General features: G+C 44.4%; 1 protein-coding gene across 1 annotated transcript in view; it reads right to left on the bottom strand.

Annotated features, from left to right (window-relative positions):
- FAM124A (family with sequence similarity 124 member A) overlaps positions 1 to 20,634 on the bottom strand; it is a 168,026-nt gene that overhangs the window by 31,263 nt on the left and 116,129 nt on the right. The window contains exon 3 of the mRNA XM_086933443.1: positions 5,506 to 6,245. Within this exon, the coding sequence (XP_086789569.1) occupies positions 5,506 to 6,245 (740 nt within the window). The remainder of the gene's footprint in view (positions 1 to 5,505; positions 6,246 to 20,634) is intronic.

Here is a 20,634-nt window from a genome sequence, read left to right as displayed (position 1 = left end):
TGCGTGACACTTGGCAGGCCTGCTGTTATCCTGATTCGACTCTCACAAATAATTGTTACAGTACCAATATATCCTCACCCGCCATGGATCTGAATTGTATTTCTTTTCCACCAAAACAAAAAAACGACAATCTACTTGAACAGTAAGTTATTTCAATTATTAAATTATGGTATGTATGTTTGTGTGTGTTTATATACATATATATATATGTGTGTGTGTGCGTGCATGTATATATTTAGATATGTGTGTATATATAGATACATATATGTGTATATATATATATGTGCATCTATATACACACACTTATACCTATACACATGTATATATCGAAGACGACCGAAACACGTCAGGAAAACTGAGGAAATAAATTAATTGTATCTACAGTCACTCTTGAGAGTGAGACTCATTTCCCTTCAAGGAGGGAGTTTGGATGAGATTTAAACAGCGTGGTTCAGCTGTGGAGCAACGCACCGCCAGCCAGAGCGCCGCTACTGCCCGAAAACAAACTCTCTTTGTTGAACGTGAAAACGCCAAGGGACAGTTTGTGCGCCGCTGAAGACTGACTTCAGCATAGTCTCCCTGCACTCTTGAAAATGGATATGCTATGGAGTGTACAGTGAGTGTAAATAGACTATATTGTTTAGAAAAAACGAAGTGAAAATGCGGCATCACCCACCGGAGGGTTGAATCATGAACCACATGTCCCACGATTCACTGCCAGATCCTATCAGAGGTTGTCCACCAGGGGGCTAAAACCTTAATAAATTAAGGACGCAAATGACATTGTGGAGTTCAGATGCTAAAACTTATCCTTTGACAAAGGTCGAAGATGACCGAAACGCGTCAGGAAAACTGGGGAAATAAATGAATTGCATCTACAGTCACTGTTGAGAGTGCGGCTCATTTCCCTTCGAGGAGGGAGGTTGGATGATATATATATCTATATATCTATATATATATATATATATATATATATATAGATAGATATATATATATATATATATATATATATATATATATATATCTATATATATATATATATATATATATATATATATATATATATATATATATATATATATATATATATATATATATTTCAGGGCCAGTGGAATTATACAGCAACAGAAGAAGAAATTATCAGGTAGGGTTGACTAAATTATGCGACAACACATAATGGGGCACATTCTGTGGCAGTATTGTTTTGCTACTTTATCATTTTAACACAGTTTACTACATCAACATTTCAACTAATTAGTGCCACTTTAACACCTGATTACCCAGGGCTACCTAAATTTCTCTCCCATTCATAACATATGGATGTATATATCATCATCTCCCAGACAGAAAAAAGAACACAAGAAAGGCCACCCCCTCCCACTGTGCTTGAGAAATCTATTGTTTTTTAATATGAACTTAAAAGGGACTTACATCTCCTCTATTTCTTGGCTTCTCACTGGTTCCTATGCGTGCCACTTACCTTTTCTCCATTTCTATTGGCTGTAGCATATTTTCCTGCATTTACCAATGCTTGTTCCTCATTTGCTTCTCTTATCAGTTAACCGCTGCAGAAATACTATTTACATCCACTTTGATGGAACTATAGTTCCGGAAAGTTTATAATAATAATAATAATAATCCACATTTATAAAGCGCACAATCATCCGTAAGGGTCTCTAGGCGCTGGGGGCCGTCGGGAAGATTAAGAAAGCTATTGCCCAGAGTCACATGGTGCTGGGCTAATCTGCCGCCGGTGATCGAACCGTGATCCCCAGATTCCGGAGTCAGTTGCCCTAGCCGTGGTGCCACACCTTTCCCTGTTTGCATTTTACTCTTGCAACACATTTTTTATAACAATTTGTCACCTGGAGAGATTAAGTGATTTGCATAGAATCATAGGATGTTGACTGGCGCCACTGAGACTGGAACCAGGATCCCCAGCTCTCGAGTCAGTAGCTCTGGCCGCTGTGCCACATCTTCTCTACTCCTGTGTTATCTGTCAGGGAGCTCTTTCCTTCTCCTGGACTTTGATTGATGAAAACAGCTCTTTATTGATTCACTACATAGGCGTAACCGATGCATTACCAAAGCTTTTTTCTGTCTGCAAACAGAAAAGGGCAAGGTTTGCTGGCCTGCTTCTACTGGGCGGGAGAGGCAGTGTCTAGCGGTGCCATCTTCTGCATATTCCGCCCTAAGTGCGCTGGGGATGCCCAGACGTGGGTCCAGGCACTCCACACCACTGGAGTCAAGCTAGCCGGGCTGATGAGAGGTGTTACCTCGAAACCGGTCCGGTCCTCGGATGCTTGATTCCGTTCTGGGAAGGACATGGCTTTTGTAGTTCGGACTGGACTGTTCCCATGGGGCACAGGGTCAGAGCTGATTTGCATATCGCCATTGTCTAACCCAGGGTGGTGTGGAGTGCAAAATAACGATGGATTTGGGCCCAGATCTTTGGACTGGGTTGAGTGTGTGACATTGATCCACATTCGGTCCATCACCTGTTGTGTTTGCATCTTCTGGGATCCTTCCGTGTACATACGGTTGCTGTCTGTCTCCCGGTCTGATTATATCTCTGCCATCAACACTACAACAGCAGAGACCGCCCCCGAAGGGGGCCTCACCATCCGGCACCATAACGGCAATCTGGGACCTGGGAAAACCGGTTTGGGTGGCTTAGTGTGTCCAACAACAAAGGGAGGGTTCTACCCCCCGGTAAGGTAAGAGCACGCTGAAGGTAGCGCGAAAATACCTTGCCAATGGGAGACCAAGGGGAAGAACTGGAATCTCCCCCCAATGGGTGAACGCCGCCGCATGCAAGGATGGGACAATGTGGGGTCTATAAGCACACCACCAGCCAAGAACAGGTCACTTTTGGAAGCTGGGGAGGTGTGCTGAACGACTTTTGGCTACCTAATCCGCCCACACGCAATCAGTGTGAAAACTAACCCCATAAAACGTCATGTACGTTGGCCTGAACAAACTATGAGGTGTCAAAAGTAAGGTAGACAGATAACAGAACATGATTGTGATATGTCAGAAACGATTTATGACCTGTCAGACGTTGTGATTTATGACCTGTCGCGTGATTTACGAGCCCGTCAAAATGATTTATGACTGCTAAGGGGTTGATTGATGGTCCGTCATGATCTATGAGCTTGTCAAAATTATTTATGACATCCCGTGACGTTGGTTCATGGTCTGGTCATAGCTGGTTATGACCATGGTACTGTAACCAAAAGTAAGTTGTACATGTAGTGCTAAATAAACTGTGGCCAACACATAGCACAAGAAAACAAGACATACATGTGTTGGTAAACCTTATTGGAAAATATATGTGAAGAAGGATATGCATGGCAATTGGGAGTGGACCCAGTGCGGAGGTTATATGCTCCGCTGCTTTTTACTAGGTTCACACAGTACAAATATTAAAAAAAAAAGAAATACATTTCAATTGGCATTGATTGACAGCCTTCTCGGAAGTATCAACAATGAACCTGAAGTTCCCTGTACAGTCCAAATGTGAGTCACATAGATGGCGTGCACAGTAGGAAGGAGAGAATGCCCTTCTACTAGAGGCGAACGTCCTTGTGTCATTACACCATCCTCAGAAAGATGGCTTCCTTTGTTGCCACCCAATGCTAATGTACCCAGAGAAGAGTGAGGGTGGCTTCCTCCACTTAGAACTCCTATTTCCTAGCACAGTGGAAAGGGTAGTCCTGCAGTGTAAAACCTGGCTCAAGAGTTCTCAACCAAGCACCTTGCAGGTACCTAAACAAGCAGGACCGATAGGCAGGCATTGCACAATATTCACTCACTCCTTTACTCACTTTTAATATCACTGTATAAACATACCAGTGTTTTATTTAAACTGGTTTTGTGTTTTGTTTCTTTACTTTTTGTAGTTATTTAGCCTTTGCCTATAATTTGTCTCTGAAAACACTGTACATAGTTTCCCAAGCAAATTGGGCATGATGTTTTAGGGGCTCCAATCAACGTTTTAAATACAATTTTGAGAGTTACTAAAATATGAATTACAGAATTAGGAAAGTGCACCTTCAAAAAATCAAGAACTCTCAGTCCTGCCCCATAGTGAACCCAGGTCTGGAATTTCATACCCTCCCCCAGCTTTCAAGAGTAAGCCAGAGTTTAAAGCGTTCAGAAAAGACTGAAGATCCGAATATTTCAACGTTATTGCCTAGCTTAGCTGCAGGTATGTCACACCTCATGACGTTGACACTGGTTGACCCTTTTCTCACCTGATTTTCCGTCACAATTCAACGATTAGTTTCTGAAAATTCCTATCTCATAAACCAGTTCAGCCTTTGTAAATACGCATTTCTCTACTGTATGTTTGACATCTGTTATTTCCAGCTCATTGTTTTGCACAGATTTATGTATAGTTTTTCTTGTGCACGGTTTCTTTTGTATTTACGCACCTACACATGCTGGGTCTGGTTCGTGCAGTATAAAACTACAAATACATGAAAAATATAAATGAATATTACAGCTATGCATTTGAGGTGGAAAGTGTTGTTTCGGCAAAAATATGCCCTTTACAAAATACCCTCCTCTCAATTTTCCATCCACCATTTCTTCTTCTCTCTTTGTGTAGTTCAAATACAAACATGCGGCTTTAATGCTGTAAATCAGCAAATAATGCCTGTACTGCAGCATTTTAATGGGCAGGTCCTCTCAGGTACTGAGTAGCCGCATCTTCTGTACTTGGAATAGGAGAGTACCATTACTCCTGGGCAGGGGTGCATTACTTTTAACCGGAGAGTGCCTGGACTTCTCAGAAGCAGACATGTACTCTGGGATAGAACGAATTTGTACTTCTATATTTCCATTTCATTCTCTAAAAATACAGTATTGCCAAAGAATGGTGCACTTTGACAGTAAGTAACATATCAGTAATTACCACCTCGGTGCAAATAGGCATCTGCAAACTTTTTTTTTGTAATACGCCCCCGTATATTTTTTTGTTCACTGCTCTTTCTTCTGAAGATGTGGCATCAAGATATGGTTCATCCTATGTACTTAAACTCCTGTTCCTCAAGCTTCCAATTTCATTGAGCTCAGGATAGTCCTCATTTTCTGATATCCTGAGATCCCACGTGACATTTTCTACTTGCTTTTCGAATTGTAAGTTCTCTGTGCTCCTCACACTGCCTAACAAAGAGCAGACGACAGACTACTGAGGGAACAAAAAGCCACTTCAGGGCAGATGAGATGATCAACCCATTTACTGCACAGTTGGTTTCTCTGGCAAAATTTACATATGCATACACTTGAGAGCTCACAGCGGGAAAATTAGCAAAAACCAATCTTCAGGAGGGTGATTGTTCTTCGGTTTATGCAATCAAAGTGAACATATTCATTAGCTGGAGGTCTGTGGGGGGTAAGGCTGTGATCAAGGCCAGCATGGATGCATTTAAAGTCCAGACAACTAATGGTATTTTAGCTAAACAAAGAAGAAAGTTAAAAATAAAACTGCTCAAAGCATACCTGCAGAAGTATCTTATTGCCATCATGGTCTTCGGTTTGCCACCTGCCTTCACTGATGGGGCTACAAGGGTTCGGAAGGAGCGGAATAAGCTGTCCAAAGTCTTTCACTCGGAACTCCAGGACTGAGGACTCCATTGGCGTTGGAGTTTGACCCTTCGGGAGCCTCTTCAGAGAGAACTGAATATCAATGTCCATGTTGGAATAGACCGGAAACACACAAAAGTCATTTTTTTTCTGCCACACCGGTCTTTTCAGGATCAATTCATACAGCTTCAAAATGTCTGCAAAGTTTTCATGACTGCAATATATTGTGAAGCGGACAATTTCCTTCCCATAATGCACCTGCCTGATGGCCCAGAGAGGAGTTCCACTCGCTAGGGTGAAGAAGTCCTGATTGCACGGCATGTAGGGTAAGAAGTGTCCATGCACCCGCTCCGTGTGGTGGAACTGCCAGGGTGGCCGCTGAAAGGCATCGTGAAGTTGCAGGATCTGCTCTTCCCCATATTCCTCTTGCAGGAAGAGAATGACTGCAAGAGCTGGCTGTAAAGCCGAACCTTTGCAAGGTTTCCGCCGTTTGCGTGAGATCCTTCTCTCCGAGACGCGAAAGAGCTGGAGGTCGGGGTGAATCCACGCCAGCAACTTGTCGATAGCCTCTTGGAGGGTCCTGGATTCCCCTGGGTCGGTGATGATGTGGATGCTCACCAGGAATGGGTCCTGCACGTCTTCCACAGAAAGCTCACCTGGTAAAATAAAATAAACAATATATTTTACTGAAGCCACTGCCCTGTGCCTTCTCGGGCCCTCGTTCTAATGGCAAGTTTCAAACTGCAATAAGCAAATTTTGTAGGCTTTTTTACGTGTCTTAGTCACCTTCCAGGTTCCTCCACCTCATCACGTCAGGCAGAAATATTAGATGCAGAGAAAATAATTTGTAATCCTATGCACAGATATTCATCTACAAACAATGCAGAATAATTAATTAAAAAGTTGATGTTAAGCACAACATGACCATTTACAGACAAGTACGAAAAGAGAAATAAGTAGTGGTAGAACAATTTCAGGCTTTATTTAGTAGTGTCCACCAAGGAGTTCCAGATGAACAGCCGACGGGCATGCACTGTTTAGTGGCAAACAATATGTAGGCTCTATAGCGGTGGTCTTCAAACTTCTTAATGCTGCACCCCTTGTGTAAAAAAAAAATAATCATTGGGCACCCCCTCAATTTTTCACAATTATTTTGTTAATTTGGCAATGTTTAAATATGTCTAAACATATTTAAACATTACAGTTAAGTTCTGTAACCCCTTTTACACATACTCCCAGTCATGATATAAATGACAAAAGATGTTAGTGATGGCCCATCACTAAGTGGCTTACTGCTGTTCATTTTTTAGGTCTTGGCCTGCGTAGGCTGCGCTTGCGCAGTCTCGCTGGCGAGAAATTTAGTTTTGCAGTATTGGGGCTTGAACCTGCCCCTCTTCTCCATTGGCTGGCTTCCTAAACGGAGGCCAGCCATTGGAGGAGAGGGGCATCACTCCGTTCAAACCCGGATTCAGGGGTGTGTTTTTTAGCTTCTGTCTGTTTTCTTTCTCTCCTCTTCCCATTGGCTAGAATTTTACATTCCAGCCAATGGGAAGAGGAGAGATTGAAAAACACGCCCCCCAGTCTGAAAATGTTGGGGCTTTTCGGAAGCCATTTCTGCTGGACCGCCACCAGAAGAAGTAGAGAAGCTGCCAATTCCTCCGGTGAGTGCTCGCTTTTCTTGCCTCTGTTCCCTGATCGTGCCCGTTTTCTTGCCTCTTCTTGCCTCTGTTCCCTCGTTGTGATTGTTTTTCTGGCGTCTGTTCCCTCATGTGCTTGCTTTCCTGCCCCCTCGCTGTGCTTGCTTTCCTGACCCCTCGTTGTGCTTGCTTTCCGGCCCCCTCGTTGTTTTCCTCCCCTCAGCTGCTCCCTAATCCACCCCCTGCCCGCCGTTCCTGCTCTTAGCTGTGCCCCCACTGACCCAGCCGATTCATTCTTCCTGCTGTTTACATCTCACGGGCCGGGGTGGGGTCTTGCCCCCGTAGATGCTTCAGATGCTTCCTATCAGGCTCCGAGCACTGTCTCCCTCACCAGCTGCCCTGGTGCGATGGGGGTACATTTTCCTTGACAGACTGGGTGCGATAGGGGTGCATTTTCCGTGACAGACTGTATATTGGAAAAAAGCTTGTTTTTGCTCACTTTCAACTACCTCTTAGAAACAAACGCTAGGAATAGCGGAGTTGGAAGGCGGTTATTGACGTCAATTGACCACATTGTATTTGTATTAATATTTGTAAACTAAATTGTGCTCCTCCGTCTTGTGAATGTCGAGCGCGGGGAAAGCCGTGCCTTGGCTGTGGTGGGCAGCGCCTCTGTTTGTATGTGTGTATCTTGGTTTCTTTTTTTTGGTGCCAGGAGCCCCGGTCTCCCCCCAGTACCCCCCTGTTGCCAGGCTGCCTCAGCTGATTCTGTGCGAGGGGAATTCCCTGACACGTGCTTAGGCCGGGCTCGGAAAGTTCCCATGACCCTCATTGCAGCCTTCGTGCACATTGCGAACTCGGATTCAGTGCACGTTCTGAAACTCTCGGGTTTACCCAGAGACTATTTTTTTCCCCATAAAGAGGAACCGTGGTAGTCACAAGAACAGCATAGCGCAGAACTGATGGCTCATATGCCCCCTGGCCATTGCTCATACATCATATAATCAGTCTTTTTCTTTTCTCTCCTCTTTCAGCTACCTGCTTTTTTCCCCGCCATTTCTTTCTTTCTCCTCTTGTTCACCCCTTTTCCTCCAGTTCATCCCCTTCTTACTGCTCTCTTATTGTTTACCCTCATCCTTGCCTCCACATTCTTTCATTTCATTTACAGCCCCCCTGTCTCCTTATCCTGTGCTTACTTTGCTGTACATATTCGTTGCCAATGCTTGTTACTTTGCGCTGCGTCAGTCCCTCCTAAGTATCCCCTCCCTGTTTTGTTCCATCACTCCATCCCACATTTCCTCTGGTTGCCTCAGTCCCTCCCACTGTTCCCCCTCGAACCGTCTGAAATGAATCACAAAACAGGGTGCCAGAATTTTCAGCTGAGCGACTATCCTGGGCTCTGCAGTGAGAACTGCGTAACTCACACCTCTGTCATACGTTAATGGCATGGAGTGGCAAACATACAGGAGGAGTGTCCTGACGGCTCTGCATCCGTGCCAGCAGCCTATCCGGCCAACGCCACTCCCTGTGCCGCTCCCCGCCACAGCTGGGCTCCCCGGGGTAGCAGTGACAAAAGGAAGCACCAACGAGGCAGCCGGGATCTGCCATTCCAAGATGTCTGTCTGGTTAGCTATCTGCAGTAGTCGTGCTGTATTATTGTCCTGTTTCCCTTTCCAAGCTCGATTGTGGGTACTTGGTGTGGCCTGGGAGAGAAGGGTGGAACATCAGCTGTATCCAGCCGTAGCCTCTCTACCTTAGCAGCATGTATTACTGCAATGGGGACAACTGTAACCAAACTGACAACGCCAAGGTAGGAGACCCGAGATGCAAAATGCTTCACTGGCTTTCTCTGAACCATGCATGGTTGCGCTACACGATCCACTGGTGGGCCAGTAGGAAGTTGGTGTGGAGAGCTTGGACTGGGTGTCGTATTCTCAGGGTGATGATATGCTGAGCCTTAAAGTCCTTTCATGTTAATGCCACACGTATCCACTGCTTCAACGGAGAGGTGATACAGGGCACACGTTTTCCATTGGCCCTGATTTTGCAGTGAAACTCCACCCAAAATACTTAATAAAGGCGGCTGTGTTGTAAGTGGAAGTTATTTGTGGGGCTGTGTGTGTGTGTGTGGCTCTGTGTGTGTCTTTCTGTGTGTGGCTCTGTGTGTGTGTGGGGGGCTCTCTGTGTGTGTGTGGCTGTGTGTGTGTGGGGCTCTCTCTGTGTGTGTGTATGTGGGGCTCTCTGTGTGTGTGTGGGGGGGCTCTGTGTGTGTTTGGGGCTCTGTGTGTGGGGGGGGCTCTGTGTGTGTGTGGGGGTGCTCTGTGTGTGTGGGGGTGCTCTGTGTGTGTGGGGGGCTCTGTGTGTGTGGGGGTGCTCTGTGTGTGTGGGGGGGGGGCTCTCTGTGTGTGGGGGGCTCTGTCTGTGTATGTGTGGCTCTGTCTGTGTGCGTGTTTGGCTCTGTCTCTGTGTGTGTGTGTGGCTCTGTCTGTGTGTGTGTGGCTCTGTCTGGGTGTGTGTGTGTTGGGCTCTGTGTGTGTGTTGGGCTCTGTGTGGGTAGATTTTTTGTAGGTGGGTCTGTGTGAGGGTGGCTCTGTGTGTGTGTAGGTGGGTCTGTGTGAGGGTGGCTCTTTGGTGTGTAGGTGGCTCTGTGCGTGTGTGGGTGGCTCTGTGTGTGTGGGTGGCTCTATGTGTGTGTGGGTGGCTCTATGTGAACGGCTCTGTGTGCGTGGCTCTGTGTGGGTGGCTCTGTATGTGTGTGTGGGTGGCTCTGTGTGTGGGTGCAAATGCAATAGGTCTCGCATTTGCGAGAGATTAAGTTCTTGGCATTGTAAATGACAATGTCATTTATTTATATGTTTTAAAAACAAAAACATAAATAAAAATAATTTCATGAGCAATGCCAATAGCTCTAATTTTAACAATGCCAAGACCATTGCATTGTAAATGCTTGTTATTACTTACAGCAAAGCATGATGCTTATCTTGGCCTGAGCCTGGCACACTCTCCGATCACTTAGGACCCCCCAGTGGGGCCCGCCCCCAGTTTGAAGACCTGTGCTCTATAGGGTCCTTCAGACAATGCCCTGATGCCTAGCTCATGCAAATAACTTTCTCCCATTGTCATTGAGAAGTTAGCATTGACAGGCAGATTTTAGGTTTTTTGTTTGATACAAACGACCCTAAATCAACAGAGAAGTGAAGGGCATGTACTGATTAGAGGTAACCAGGATGAATGGTCTGTAGGGATTATCTAGGAGTTATAGAGGGGTAGACCACTATATACACTGGTTATAGGCAACTGGGATAAATGTCTTGAGGAGCTGAAAGATACATTTCTGATTAACTGCTTTTGACGTGATTTTCACTAAAAACGAAAAGGTGGCACTATAAAGAACCATGTTTTTCTCAGCACTGACCAAACAAGGCCTAAACTAGGCCTGACTTTACCTTATATTTCAATGCGTCCATGTTTTATCTCTTGCTGTCTCCACAGGTACCAAAATGTTCACAAATGAAATGCTTTGTTGTTTCTTTAATGAAACTTTCAATTGAGTTTAAATATTGAAACAAGACACTTGGGGTATGATTCACCCAAATGAAATGCTTTGTTGATGTTTTGTTCTTGGAGAACTTTTGAGGAAGCCTTCCTTCAAAATAGACCTGATCAAGGCCCTTCCTTACTGTTCTTAGTGGGTCTGTTCATTATATGAGCTTGTTATTGTTTGGAGTGTAATTAGATTTGTCTGTCACAATGGATCAAAAAGCAACTATTTATTATTTATTAGAAAATGGTAATTAGGATGGTGGTAGGCAATGATGCTGTTAGAAATGGGGGTCTCTAGTAGGCAGAGGTAGGTACCTTTGTCTAAACAGGGGCCCTTGCTTCTAGTCAGGGTAAGGGGAATGCACTTCTAAAATAACCCCTGCTCACCCCCTTAGTAGCTTGGCACGAGCAGACAGACTTATCTCAGAGGCAGTGGGTAAAGCATTTGTGAACACATACATTAATGCAGTGAAAACACTACAAATGAACACCACACCAGTTTAGAAAAGTAAGTAATCTTTATCTAAACCAAAACAAGACCAAACAACAAAAATCAACAATACAGTTATCAAGATATCCTCAAAAATAGGTTATTCACTCAAATAGGTTATTCACTCAATTAAAGTTTGTAGCAACAAATAACTCCACCTGAGTTATTACAACTTCATGACAGATAGAAATCCCAAAGAACGTTGCAGACCGCAAAGTGCACAGCGTCAGGCGTGGGTTCGAGTAAACCCCCAAAGAACAGTAACTTGGAATTGATGAAAGCAAAGGCGGTGCACAGCATCGGCAGGTGATGCTTCGTTGGTGCCGGGCGGCGTCCGTTCCTTACGACCCCAGAGGAGGAGAAGCCTTGGTTCCTTACAGCGGTGCATGGGAGGTGAGACGTTGGTTCCTTACTGTGTCGGGGAGGTGATGTCACCGTGGCGGCGAGGCGTTGGTTCCTTACGGCGGTGTGGTGTTGATGGATTCAGGAGTCACCCACGTTGAGTATTGGCTCCGCGTTGATGAAGCGCCGGCATTGGTGAAGTCGGGGCCGCAGTGCGAGTTGGGACGTTGCGTCGTTGTCGTCATGACCGGTGTCCTCGGCTCCGGTGCAGGTAGCGGCCTCGGTGAGGGCTCCGGAGTTGATGCGGCATGGCGGCAGCAGGCGTTGGGCCTACAGTGCAAGTAGGGGCAGTACGTTGTGCTCTTCACAAGCAGTGATTCAGAAAAGGGGGTGGTGATGGACAGAGTTTCTGAATTAAGCAGAATACTCCTACCCAGTCAACAGATCAGGGCTTGACCATCACCGTTTTTTAGCTCACTGCACCATCCCAGCTCAGAACCTGGCTACATGCAAATTAGTCTGTCCCTGTCCCAGTGCATCATGGGAACAGGGCAAACCAAACTACCAAGCCAATTCTTATATAAGCGTGGAAGGGTATGCTCAGACATGAGTCCCTTGCTCACTGCACAATCAGGATTCAAGCAAGCCGGGCCGAAGACGGCTGTAATGCCAGAAACTGGTCCCCGGAAGCTTGTTTCCTTTCCAGTAAAAGAATTGGCTTGGTAGTTTGGTCTGCCCTGTTCCCATGATGCACTGGGCCAGGGACAGACTAATTTGCATGTAGCCAGGTTCTAAGCTGGGATGGTGCAGTGAGCTAAAAAACAGTGATGGATCAAGCCCTGATCTGTTGACGGGGTACAAGTGTTCTGCTTAATTCAGATACTCTGTCCATCACCACCCCCTTTACTGAATCATTTTGTCCACCATAAGCGTGGAAGGGTATGCTCAGACATGAGTCCCTTGCTCACTGCACCATCAGGATTCAAGCAAGCCGGGCCGAAGACGGCTGGAATGCCAGAAACCGGTCCCCGGAAGCTTGTTTCCTTTCCAGTAAAAGAATTGGCTTGGTAGTTTGGTCTGCCCTGTTCTCATGATGCACGGGCCAGGGACAGCCTAATTTGCATGTAGCCAGGTTCTGAGCTGGGATGGTGCAGTGAGCTAAAAAACGGTGATGGATCAAGCCCTGATCTGTTGACGGGGTACGAGTGTTCTGCTTAATTCAGATACTCTGTCCATCACCACCCCCTTTACTGAATCGTTTTGTCCACCATAAGCGTGGAAGGGTATGCTCAGACATGAGTCCCTTGCTCATTGCACCATCAGGATTCAAGCAAGCCGGGCCGAAGGCGGCTGTAATGCCAGAAACCGGTCCCCGGAAGCTTGTTTCCTTTCCAGTAAAAGAATTGGCTTGGTAGTTTGGTCTGCCCTGTTCCCATGATGCACTGGGCCAGGGACAGACTAATTTGCATGTAGCCAGGTTCTGAGCTGGGATGGTGCAGTGAGCTAAAAAACGGTGATGGATCAAGCCCTGATCTGTTGACGGGGTACAAGTGTTCTGCTTAATTCAGATACTCTGTCCATCACCACCCCCTTTACTGAATCTTCACAAGCAGTGGCCACGGCTTCGGTGTAGGTTACAGCATCGCTCACCGGTGTCTGTGTTGCAATTTCCTTCTGTGGCAGGTGAAATAGCAGTTCCAGATGCAGAGAGACGGAAGAAATGAAGTCTTTGTGTCCCTGAGACTTCAGAACAGGAGGCAAGCTCAATTTCAAGCCCTTGGAGATTCTTTCCTCAAGCAGGTGATATAGCAAACAGCAAAGTCCTTTTCTCCTTTCCTTGACAGCAAGTAGCCACTGCAGTTCAACCCCAGACAGCAAACAGCACACGGGCAGTATTCCTCCTCAGCTTTTCCGGCTCTTCTCCTTGGCAAAGGTTCCGCTTGATTCCCAGAAGCGATCTAAAAGTCTGGGTCTGATTCCTCTTTTTATAAACCAAAATCCTTTGTTCTTTGAAGGCAGAGAGTGTCTGTACCCAGCCAAAACCAGCTCTGTCTTCACTGGTGCAGCTTCCTGGCAGGAGGTGGAGACAGCATTGTTGAAGGCAGACCAGGCCCATGCAGGTGAAAGGAAATCTCCTCTCCCTACTCTAAATGCAGCCCAGGTCTAGTCAGCCCAGCTCTGACTCATCAGACTTCTGGAGCCACTGCCCCTCTCCAGCCCCTGTCATCCAAAAGCCAGACATGCAATGCACAAACCTAGTAGAGGTCCACTGGATAGTTAGGCAAGAAAATACCTACTTTCTAAAAGTGGTATTTTCAAACCCAGAATATAAAAATAACCCCCACTAAAAGATAAATCTTAACATTCTGTGTTCAGGCATACTAAACCTTATTTTCCTCCCTTGTTCCCAGGGCCAGTTATGTTTATAAGATGTTATAAACAAACTCCCAATTCGGTCTTATTAAAACATGTAGCCTTGCGATAGGGAAAAACTCAATTGGAAGGGATTTACTATCAGGACATGCCACACACACCAGGGCATGTCATTCCTTTCACACACACTGCACCCTGCCCACAGGGGTACCTTGGGCCTACCTTAGGGGTGACTGACATGTAAGAAAAGGGAAGGTTAGGGCCTGGCAAGTGTGTGCACTTGCCAAGTCGACATGGCAGTACTAGACTGCACGCAGGCCATAGTTACATGTTACAGGCTGCTTCTGTGGGTGGCACAATCCGTGCTGCAACCCACCAGTAGCATTTGATTTACAGGCCCTGGGCACACACAGTGCACTGTACTAGGGTGTGACTAGTAAATCAAATATGCCAATCATGGAATCACTAATCCATAACAACAATTTAAAAAGGGAGCACTTGCACTTTGGCACTGAACAGCAGTGGAAAAGTGGCCAAAGCATCTAGACCAGCAAAACGGAGTCCAACACACAGCAAAAACACAGGAGGCAAAAGTAAAAAATGCAGGGGAGACCCACGCCAATGGTGACAGGTCTAACAGATGCATTATGTTCTGTACTGTGATTTGCTGAGCCTACCTAACAATTTACTCACTTCATGCAGACCGTGCGTTTTTCACTGTGTACCTTCTTATAAAATGAGACTGTTTCTGGAGGTGAGCCAGACTTAGGGAGCTTGTCTTGACGGGCTAGACTTGCTATCCTGGATTACTTGCCCTATATCTTTGTGAGCAGGCCTCTGTTAGTCTGTCTCATGCTTTGAACTTTTAAGTATTATGTAATTCTTCCTGAAGCTTGATTTCATGTCAGGCCTCTTGCTGCATTTGACTAAGCTAAATGCTAATTTACAACATTTATTATTATTAATTTTTATGGATTTTGAGACTAATCATATATTTGCCTTCTGTGATTGGTATGAATCTTTAATAAGTCTTTATGGTTTAATATTATACTCTTCTCAAAAAGGCCTATTTAAATGAATATGCCATTTGATTTACTGACAATCTAATCTATTTAGGGGCTCATTTCCTCATATGTTCTTTGGGACAATACTGCACCGATCCTGCAAAAGTGCTTTCTCTTCTATCTTACCAGGTTATCAAAGGTAGTGTAAACAGGGCTCACCCAAGGAGGACAGAGGAGCAGCCCATGGCATGCAAAGGCTACAGGCAACAGGGATAGATACCATAGAGGGTCTATCCATCAGCAACAGAGGATCAGCACATGGCATGCATTGTTTACAGGTGCGTGGGGTAAATATTATGCAGTTCCTATCAGAAGAGGCAGGAGGCAGAGATGCAGAGCAGGCACAGCATTGTTCAACATGTACTGGTTACAGCAGGCAAGGATAAAGGCTCTAAGGGGGACATGCAGTAGTGATTATCGTCAGCCACAGTAAATGCTTTTGGATTTTTTTGTGTTTGTTGGGACAGAGTTACATACCTTTTTCCGCTTTTATGCGGTAAAGGGGTTAGTGTAGCTCTGCATCATGTGGGGAAAGCCATGCCTTTAACCCTTGATCTCAGATTGTCTTGCATGTTCCTTTTCTACACTGGGAGAGAGTTTTAAAGTGTTGTCACATACACAGAGAACCCAATTCTACAATTGGTCTTCTTGTTGTGGGAGAGGGTGGACAGCCAATGTGTTTGTTGGGACAGAGTTACATACCTTTTTCAGTTTTTATGCGGTAAAAGGGTTAGTGTAGCTCTGCATCATGTGGGGAAAGCCATGCCTTTAACCCTTGATCTCAGTTTCCAATTGACAAAGATATCGGAGATGAATTGTTGAAGTGTTTCACATCCTTTGCAATTTACAGAGCAGAAAGAGTGATGCCCCAAGGAACAGACCAAATGCTTGGATTATACATGACATGACAAATGTCTGTAGTTCAGGAAGGCATATTCTAGGGATGCGTCAGACTGTTTGTATTGTGTAGAAGGAGCTTCCTGTGACTTGATTCATTGGGCGGAACATGGTATGTTAAGAGTTCATATTTATTCAGATATTTCTTACTTTGTTTAATTTTGTTTCCTGAGGCCAGATGCCATTGTATGTAAAACTTTATTGTTTAGTTAATTAAAACCATAACAAAAATGAACATGGAAGACATTACAGTGAAATCAATAACATTTCTGCATCGTACAGTTTAAATTGCAAAAGTTAAAATGATGCTGGTAGGAGCTGTATCCAATTGTTTGTCATTAAAATAGTTAATAAAACTGAGCATCTTATTTTAAAATATCAAGAGCTTTCAGCCGCTTTTCAAAGGCTATCAAGAATTTTATAAATTTGCAATTAATTATTGGGTCAGTTGAGTCTAAGGCACCAATAATGGCAGATCTACAGGTGCGTAGACCTTTGGCCTTAAAAATGTTCTTTAGAAAAAGTGTTCGCTCCTGGGTCAGTGATTTGCAGTGGCATATAATGTGGATTATATCTTCTTTTATAGTGCCACATAGTCGGCAGGTATTTGCTTCTGAGCGTTTCCAGACAGGTCCATCAGCCACAGTTGGTGGATTACCGAATCTCACTGCCATCAGCCTTTTTTTTATAAATACAGAGTATGTTGATGCAAGGTAGGTAGCCGGGATGAGATTGTTATAGCTGTTAATCACGGTCCAAGCGTGGGAGCGGGCTGCAAAGATGGCTTTATCCATGATTAATGAATGGAATTTGGCCGCTTTTTTTAGGACCTGTTTAAAGGACGTGAATGGTAGATTTTTTCCCCACAAGGTTACCATGCATGTTTGCTCCAAAGCGCCTGTCAGATATTTGTTTGCGGCAGAATTTTGTTGATTTTGTAATTCCTGCCATAACAAGCTGTCCAAGGTGTTATTTGTAGAGTTCAATTTAATTCTATACCATACTCTAATACTTGTGTAGAGTCTTCCGAGTGTCTAGTTCATCAGGCCAAATGAGGCCAGATGCTTTGTAGGTGGGTAGCTTCTCCATTGTCCACAGGTTAGAATGTCAGTTTTGGAAGATTTATAACTGATGAGGTCTGGTAGGAGTTTGAGGTAGAGTCTGAACAGGAGTGGGGAGATGATTGAACACTGGAGTACTCCACAGCGTGCAGTGGAAGGAATTGATGTGAACATGGTTAATGAGACAATGTCACGCCTGCCTTTAGGTTGAACTTTCAGACACTTTCTCATATGCCGGGTTCTTCTAGTTTCAATAGATAATAGTGGACACTGCCAAATCTAGCAGATAGACGAAGCAGTAGTACAGTCACCAATCCATTTGTGTCTACCACTATTTGCAGACCAACCAGATGAATATCAGAGAGCACCCAGTGTCTATGCCTGGCTAAAAGTCTATTAGGTAATCAGAGTAGTTTACTTCCTTCTCTGAAGTCGTAGATCGAGAAGAAAGCAGCGGGGTCATTGCAGTTTGGTCTCGATTTGGCTGAACCAATCGATCAAAGATTTTTTGCTGAGCAGTTTGATGAAGGAGGTCTTGAGTTTTTGGTGGAAGATTGATGAGGACAGGGATTCTTGAGCATGCTTCATGGTGTTGCAGAAACAGATGTAGTAAGTAAAATGGCCTTGGAGGTTTGTGTCCAAGAGTCTACACAGAGTCAAATGGCCCACTTTCTAAGACTTCTGTATCCGACAGCTGTTGGTAGATTGCTGTCTTCAACAATTTTTTTTATTCGTCATGTTTTCTGTAAAGTGGGCGTTGCTTGTTTTGCTCCTGTCTTCTAGTTTTTTTTGTTTTGGAGACAAGCTTGTTAGGGATTGCGTTACAGAATGCTTATAAGAGTAGTATTTTGTTGCTGTTGCACTCTGGGTTGTAGATCCTTGAAGGATCCCATGTACTTCTCTTGAAGGGCATTTTGCGCAGGAAATCTGTACATATTTATGGAATCATTTTGCAATCTAAATGCACGAGTTGTACATCCTGTTGTGCTAGTAAAGATGTATTTTAACACTTTCATTGCTTAATGTTCTGTATTGGTATTGTAGACCATCTACTTTGGTGTTTAGTTTATCTTTTTTTCATTCCCCCAAGGAGTTATCTTTCTGCAATTGGTACAAGTGAATGCCTAAAACACTTGAAATGTCATTTCAAATATAAGACTGTTGAAGTCTTTGAGAAGTCTGTATTAGAAATGCAAGCTCTTGATCAAATAGGAGTCAAATGTGACAGGTTGGGCTTCTTTGTCTAGAAGTAGTTTGTTCATGTTTGCTTCTGCTGTAATTGTTCTAGCCTGCGGGTTGACATGGAAAGAGATGAGGTGATTGTCACCCAGATTATTATGTGGATGGATCATATTAGTGTGATGAACCTTGGGGTGACACAAACTATCTCCATGAAGTATTCAGCAGCATTTATTGGAACAAATATAATTTAATTGAAGTTGAGGGTGTCAAGATTTGTCCTGATGAGTCGCTTTTTGGCAAGATCTGGTCCATCTGCTTTGATGTTCATGTCTTCCAAGATGCTTAGACTATTGGGGTTTACTGTGATCGCAACAAATGAGGGTCAGTAAATGCTGCGCTGTTCGGTGGTGGTTTGCATATCACTAGGAACAAGCAGGAGAATGTGGGGGTAAGGGGCATCATACAAGAATATATTCAGGCATGGTAAAACCTTCGAGATTTGTGGTCTTCACAGTATTTTTGAAAACAACTACAAGGCCACTTCTTGAGGTGTTTAAAGGTCAGGAATGTCTATCCTGGCATTTCATGATCACGTCTTGATCTGGCCGGCAGTCACATCCCACTGATCATGATATTGCAGTGGAATATGATCGCACCTTTCTAAAGTTCTCAATTGAACAGGAGGTCAGCAAATGAGTCTGGGATCTGGTGTACATTTTTTAAGAAATTCATGCTCTTAGGCTGGGAATTGATGAGGAGATAGCTCAGTTGCTGAGAGGTGGCAAGATGGGGTTGGTTAGTAGTAGAGGATGGCTGGAAAGTGAGTGGGAACAGGGCATGATACAGATTAATTGTCTTGAAGGTTGAATAGGTTCCACACAGGGTTAGGGAATATAGAGACACAAACCGGGAGCCTAGAAGTATTCAAGAGAGTGCGACAAGAGGTATTAAAAGACGTGTTAGCTATAGATTATCCATAGTGAGGAGATTAAATGGGGGAGGAGGACTAGCATTTGGGGCAAGCATGGCTAGTCCCAGGGAGGAGAAGCGTGTGAGGGAGTTTAGGAGATAGGATAATTGTAGTGGCAAGTGTGTTAAGGCACTAATGGAATTGAAGGCTGATGTGTGGTGAAGTGTTCACTGGACACAATAGAGTTGGTATGAAGCATGAGGGGTAGCATGAGGGGTGCTAAGGTAGGAGGGTTGTTAACTAAGATGGGTTGAAGTGAAGGAGACTGCGAAATAAAAGTAGACAGAGTTTGGCTAGGTGACAAAGGAGTTAAAAATTGTGAGTAGTTATCCACAATGAGGACAGGGGCAGGTATGCAGGCTGTGGGAGGAAGTAAGGTGGACAAGAGTTAGGAGGGGGCAGGAGGTTGGGAGTGGGATGGGTTATGAAGGGAGGGTCAAGCATTAGGATTACGAGGAGGGTGGGTAAAAAGAACAATACAGTGAGGTGGGTAGAATGTGAAAGGGCCATAACAGTTAGTTTAGTGAGGATCAGATGTTCTTCCAGGAAAACAGATCTGCATGCGCGACATTGACTCCTGATGCAGACCTTTTATATGGCATGGGCATGCTTCGGTTAGTAGGTGCTGAAGATCTTAAGTTCTGGTAGATGAAAATCTTTGTATGAGGATTGTTTGACTGTCAGTCTAATGTAGAATTAGAGGTTTATAATTGGCTGTGTGGGTCAATGGCTTGTGACTTGGTAATTCCTTAATAGAAAAACACTTAAACTATTGGTCCTGTGGATGCTCTGCCATTTGATTTATGTTTTTAAGTGCTTAACGCCGGAGCACCAGGGTATATTATCAGGATTGAATAACGGGACTTAATCGGTTTCAGTAAACTGGAGGACATTTGGGACCAGGCAGAACTCAAAGACTTTGAAACCCTCAAGAAACAGTACCAGATGGCGTAATGACCAGTGTTTAGATAACTACAACTTTGGCATGCACTGGCTGCCTGTGGACCTGGGGATAGAGGCGTTGAGGATAGCAATCAACTAGAGGACATAGTACTGATGGGCCTATTTCAAAGTAGTCGATATCCTTTTAGAAAAAAAAAATAGTTAACGATTCAACAGATCGAGAGACTGAAAGAAGGGTAAAGTACTTGGGGGATTTAACAAAGATGGAATGGTCAGAGGTGGTGTAAGGGCCTAAGGAAGTGGTGATTAAGGTTCATTTTAGATTAGTTCAATTACAAATTGTCCATAGAAGCCACTACGCACGGGTTCTGGTGAAAAAGATTGGACAGATGAATTTGGACAATTGTCTCAGGAATTGTAGACAAGTGGGAATATTCATACACACTATTTGTCAGTGTCCCGAGGGTGTTGGGAATTTCAGATGGAATCAAAGTGAAGCTGTGTGTCTTGGGGACATGGGGAGATGAAACTATGTCACAATCCCCAAAATAATTTTATAACTTTGGACAGGTGGTTGCTTGAA

This window comes from Lissotriton vulgaris, chromosome 8 (genome assembly GCF_964263255.1).
Source record: "Lissotriton vulgaris chromosome 8, aLisVul1.2, whole genome shotgun sequence".
Lineage (NCBI taxonomy): Eukaryota > Metazoa > Chordata > Amphibia > Caudata > Salamandridae > Lissotriton > Lissotriton vulgaris.
This window is presented reverse-complemented; position numbering and strand designations above follow the sequence as displayed.